General features: G+C 31.1%; 2 protein-coding genes across 2 annotated transcripts; one reads left to right on the forward strand and one right to left on the reverse strand.

The window, feature by feature from the left end:
* Nucleotides 1–3,007: 3,007 nt before the first annotated feature.
* On the forward strand, nt 3,008–3,650 carry LOC131805973 (dynein axonemal light chain 1-like). Its single transcript, XM_059129782.1, has 2 exons — nt 3,008–3,300; nt 3,360–3,650. The coding sequence occupies exons 1-2, from the start codon at nt 3,037–3,039 to the stop codon at nt 3,648–3,650; spliced, it is 555 nt and encodes a 184-aa protein (XP_058985765.1). The 5' UTR covers nt 3,008–3,036.
* A 72-nt stretch (nt 3,651–3,722) lies between these two features.
* LOC101900083 (translation machinery-associated protein 16 homolog) lies at nt 3,723–4,511 on the reverse strand. Its single transcript, XM_005182671.4, has 3 exons — nt 4,430–4,511; nt 3,995–4,367; nt 3,723–3,936 (listed from the first exon to the last, which is right to left on the reverse strand). The coding sequence occupies exons 1-3, from the start codon at nt 4,430–4,432 to the stop codon at nt 3,728–3,730; spliced, it is 585 nt and encodes a 194-aa protein (XP_005182728.2). The 5' UTR covers nt 4,433–4,511; the 3' UTR covers nt 3,723–3,727.
* Nucleotides 4,512–5,641: the final 1,130 nt, after the last annotated feature.

Below are 5,641 nucleotides of genomic sequence, written 5' to 3' on the forward strand. Positions count from 1 at the left end.
TGTTTTATAAATAAAAAGGAAATTGGCAATAAAATAAAAATATGAGTAATAAAAGGAAGATAGATTTGATGTGTTCCGCGGAATCCTTTAAACCTGTTTCTAATGGCATTTGTCTAAAAATGTTGGAAATAGTCTTTTATTTTCTTATTACATATTAATATTTATGTTTTTCACATTTTGTAAAGTTGTTCTCCAAAAACAATTAGTTTTGTTAATTCCAAAACAATATTTTCAAATTAAAATCACAAAAAGAAATAAGTAAACAATAGAAAACATCTGATTGAATGTCGATGAATGAGAAGAAGAAGAGTTGCAAGAGATTGCTGGAAGAAATTTTTCCAGCAAGAATTTGCAAACTCTCACTGAAAGAACTGTCAAAATTTCTCTCTCCAACCGCTCTCTTTTGCAGAACTTTTGGGTTAACAGACGACTTCCAGTAACAATTTGTAACAATTGTTACAAATTTTAGGGTAACCGGACACACCTATTGTTGAGAACCTTTAATGGAGAGCACTGAATTTGTTCTTTATGTTAAATAATTACTTTATAACCGACAATATATTTTGAAAAAAAGTAAATCAATAAATCATTACGACCTGCGATATGCTAAATTTCAATTTTTTATTTTATTCCATACTTTTTGGACAATTTCCATAGGGAATAAACAATTGATTATTAAACAGAATAGAATAACTCTTCCAAAAATATTCATATCTAATTCGAGACCATTTAAATTGTTTTCACTGCATATGGTATTAAGTCTAGCTACTGAAATACAAAACTAAGGCTATGCCCGCTCCCTGTTAGAATTATTCAAAATTAAATGCAACAAGTTGTGCTCATATATTTGATTTTTTTCAATCTCCAAATGAATTAAATATACATAAAAAACATAAAATACTTTGATTTTCTTTCAGAAACGGAATTAAAATGCACGCCGCGCAATTAACTTTTCTTCAAATTATTGATTTTGAAAATATTTTTTTCGATCCCACTCCGTTTGGCTGCCTTTTTAGTTGTTGTCCAAACTCCTTTCCATCAAGTTCCGTCAAATTTTATTTTCAAGGGGTATGTTATACCCCAACTACAAATGGAATTCTCAAATAAAAGCTTTTACATTCTTGCTATTCTGGAACAGATTAAAAAAATTCGAATACTGTTGTAACAAAATTGATTATTACTACATATATTTGAACAAAATTAACTCTTAAGAGAAAATACTTCGTTTGTGGCAGAAGACTTTGTGTTAAATGAATTTCTGCGTTTTTTACCCCAAACATATTCAGAATTATTCACTGCCCTTTTCTTTTTCTATATACCAACTCCTTATATTAACGTTTCGTACTCACAGTGTCCCATGACCAAAATTCATAATTACATTTCGATTCCTACATTATATGCAAAACTTAGTACCATTTAGTACTTTTCTTACAATACCTTTTTTATACTAAATTTCACTGTTTAGCACAGTTTTAAAACTTATAACACAGTTCCAAAACCACTTATATCACTATATCTGCTTTTCATACAAATTTTCACGATTTTACCTTTATCCGTTTACATAATTCTAAATACTACACAATTTTGGAAATTTTAGAACTTTTGGTAAACTTATTATTTGAATTTCCAAAATCTTTTGTTTCATCTGTTTTAGACAACATCAAAGATGCTCAATTAAATTCTCAGATTATTAGCTTTATCTTTCCCAAAATACCAAGTTTAATACCGTTTGGAACTTAAAAGTAGGTGTTTTAGAAAAAAGTACCTTTTTTCTAAAACACCTACATATCTCAACCCGTCCTCACAAAAAGTGAGCCAAATACCAAATTTCAGATTTCCAAATCGCTTCCCCATAAACCAAATTTAATACATATTTCCAAAGCCACCGTCAAATCTTAACCCTACACACAATAACCGAGACTCCAATATTAACATTTTAAAATTTCAGCACTATTCTTTCACCCAAACTCAAATTTAGTACACATTTCCAAAACTACCTATTTATATCAACCCTACTTATTTCTCAGACGTAATGTCAAGATTTATGCCCCATCCATTCACATAATACCAAATTGTACCAAATTTAGAGATTTTTGGTACACCTAGAGTCAAATTTACAAATATTCCAAATTTCAAAGTTTTTCCATTTTTAGTCCCTTTAAGTACACTTCTAGTCCGAATTTCCAAAGAACCCAGCCTTATCCCACCCCTACCCACTAACGTTGACTTGCATGCCAAATGCCTATATTCTAACTTTAGCCGTTTCGCCTGGGCATTGATGGATCAGTCAGTTGATGAATTACTATACTCTTTTATATATAGTTTCTTCCCGATTTTCGATACTTTGAAGGTTTTAGAAATTTGTTGTGGTTGTGAGTTTCAGGCTCCCAAACGAGAGAAATGGTAATGGTGGTATGGTAAATCAAATAACGTTATTAAAATTTTGAAAGGCCTGGCCACATTTTGGGATATTTCAGGTTTTGATATTCATTTCAGGAATATTAAAAATATAAAATTATACTACCATATGATTTAAATTTTTTTATTTTTCTGGCTTAATATGTCAACTTCATTTGTTTATGTGTGTGTCTTCTTTTCAATATTAAAAAATTGTTCAGAAAATATTCAAATTCGGGTGTTTTCAAAATGCTTATTGCAACTAAAGCATCGACAAAATCTACAGTTTTTGTCGCGAAATGAACCATAAGAGATATATAGAACATGATATTGAAAAGAAATTTTGACCATTCATTCAGTTTTCGCGGTTTTAAATTATTTATTCAAAATCAATGCAACAAATTGTTTGCTTTTTTATTGTTTTGATAGTAATTCTGACATTACAAGCCAAACAGGTAGACCTCTATACTTGCAATTTTTTCAAAGTTGACCTACCTTCTCTTCATTGTACCATGGGTCCAGAAAAACTAAATTCAGTTATTACTTGTTACGCCTTATCCAGTTACAAAAATTATTTCAAGCCTTGCAATAACTCTCAAAATTAAAACAATTTAAAATAATAGGTAAAATTGAAAACAAATGGCAAAAGCGACAACAATCAAAGAAGCTCTAACAAAATGGGAGGAACGTACCAAGGAAGACTCGACAAAAGCCGTTGACATTGGTTTACAATTTCAATGGCCGCCAATTGAGAAAATGGATGGAACTTTAAATACCTTATTAGAATGTCGTAAACTAAGTCTGTCATCAAATATGATTGAAAAAATTACCGGAATTGGAAATTTGAAGAATCTACGCATACTCTCATTGGCCCGTAATAATTTAAAGGCTATCAATGGCATTGTATGAGACTAATAAAACTGAATCTGATTATGTATATTTTATAACGCACTCACTTTCAGGAACCATTAGCCGATACGTTGGAAGAACTATGGGTTAGCTACAATGCCATAGAGAAAATTAAACCCATTGAAGGTATGAAGGCTCTAAAGGTGTTCTATATATCGAATAACTCTATCAAAGATTGGGCTGAATTCAATCGTATGGGTGCTGCCCCTAAACTTGAAGAGATTTCATTTGTTGGTAATCCATTGCATGAATCAATGGAAGAGAGTACCTTTCGCAGTGAGGCAATACGACGTTTACCAAATCTTAAGAAATTGGATGGAGATCCAGTTATAAGAGGAGATTAAGCTAATTTTATTTACCAGTTTTTAATAGTATATTAAAATAACATTATTTGGTCTTATAAATTAATCTATATATTTAACTACGATGTTTCCATGACTTCTTCAGATTGTTGGCTAGCTGATGTGGTGGCTTCAGAGTTGGCTTCTTTGGGATTCTCGTATTCCTTTTTAAGCCTTTGCAGCATATTGTGCGACACTAAATCCAATTTTAAATGTTGTACATTAATGGCACTGCCATCCCAATCCAAAAGTGATTTAAATTTGAATGGGTCACAAAGGTTTAGCATTTCTGGAAAAAATTAGAATTTCATTAGAAAAATCGTTAATTTTTTGAGGTGTTGACTTACCCATTCCACCAGCCTTGTATTCATTGATCTCCTTTTCCAGTGTGATCTTAATGACATCTTGCCGGGCTTTGTGTTGATTGGCTCTATTTTTGCTAATGGATTGCTTCAATGCAATCTGTTCAAGTTCCTCGTCAAAACGTTTCAAATACAGTTCAATAAGTTCTTCAAATTCAACAGGTGTCAGTGGATGTTTACGTCCTTCCTCGATGTGTTCCAGAAACCATGTCAACTTTTCTCCCATCAAATTGGATTTAATGGCATGTCCCAGTCGCTGTTTATGTTTGTTATTTTGGCGTCGGGCTTTCTTACTCAGAGCCTTGGTTTTGCGACTGTTGGGATGTTTACATTTCTCGAGTTCCTTGCGTAGATTTGTCTGAAAAATAATATTTATTATTATTACTATTATTATTATGTATTTTTTATTAGAAAACTTACCATTTTTATTTATTGTACGAGCTATTTATGTTGTTTACACGTGCTCTTTGTTTTTGTTTTGATTGGATTTGTCAAATTGTTCCTTCTTCTTTTTAAATTGGAATGAGTAGGTATGCATGTTGAAGTGATAGCACCTTTAAGAAATCTACTAAAGGATGATGATATATAAAGAAATTGATTATACTATAACAAATAGACTAATATAATTGCATCGAGTGTATAAATTTAAGAAAATTTTTTAAAGTTTAATATAAAAATAACATAACAACATTTAAATAGTTTCTACAATTTTATTTGTTTTATGTATCACCCTGTTGTTTCAAACATTCACTCTTCTCTCTGTCTGTCGTTCATTTGACGGAGAGTTTTATATCGTGTGACAACTGTCAGTTTGGTTCTTGATTCAAGGAAGAGTGGTTAAAATAATACAAAAATATCCAAACAATTGTGAAATTGGTAATAAAATCATAAATAAATTGTTATGTAAACAAAAAAATAATAACAAACATTTTGTTGTGTCTATTTTTTTTTTTTAAATGCATCATCGGGCACATTGCATATTTCCAGAATATTCTTGTTAGATTACACAACCCCAAAACCAAGTACAAAACACATTAGCAATGGGTAATGCTCCTGTAAAAGAAGTTGCCACTAGCAGTACCGTGGAAGCTCCTGCTGCCAAACCAAAATGCAAGGCGTGCTGTGCTTGTCCGGAAACCAAAAAAGTTCGAGATCAATGGTAAGTTTTTAGATATTCAAATCACAACACTATGATGTAAATATTTGTTGAAATTGCAGAATGCAAAACCAAATTTGCATTTCAGGCCAATCGAGCATTCAAAAAAATATTTGAGGGTTTTCCGCATTCCAAATCATTTACAGCATCTAAAGAATGTTGATATAAATAAGATATTCAATCTTTATTCACTATGTGAAGAGGTTATTATAACTTTATTTTCGCCAGGTAATTTGGCCATAGATCTCAATTTCCATACTTAGTTCCTCATATTTCCACGAATTAAGTAGAAATTGTGTCTATCCATAATAAATTGTTATCAATTTCCTGGTTACAATTATAGACTGTCATAACGAAACTTTTTAATATTCTCCGGGTTAAACTAGAATATTGTATTCGATTATATGAACCAATCGTCCGACACGGGAGAAATCTTCAATATTTTATTATGTTCACATGATTTTGAGATTTTTATT

The sequence above is a fragment of the Musca domestica genome, unplaced genomic scaffold (assembly GCF_030504385.1).
Source record: "Musca domestica strain aabys unplaced genomic scaffold, Musca_domestica.polishedcontigs.V.1.1 69, whole genome shotgun sequence".
NCBI lineage: Eukaryota > Metazoa > Arthropoda > Insecta > Diptera > Muscidae > Musca > Musca domestica.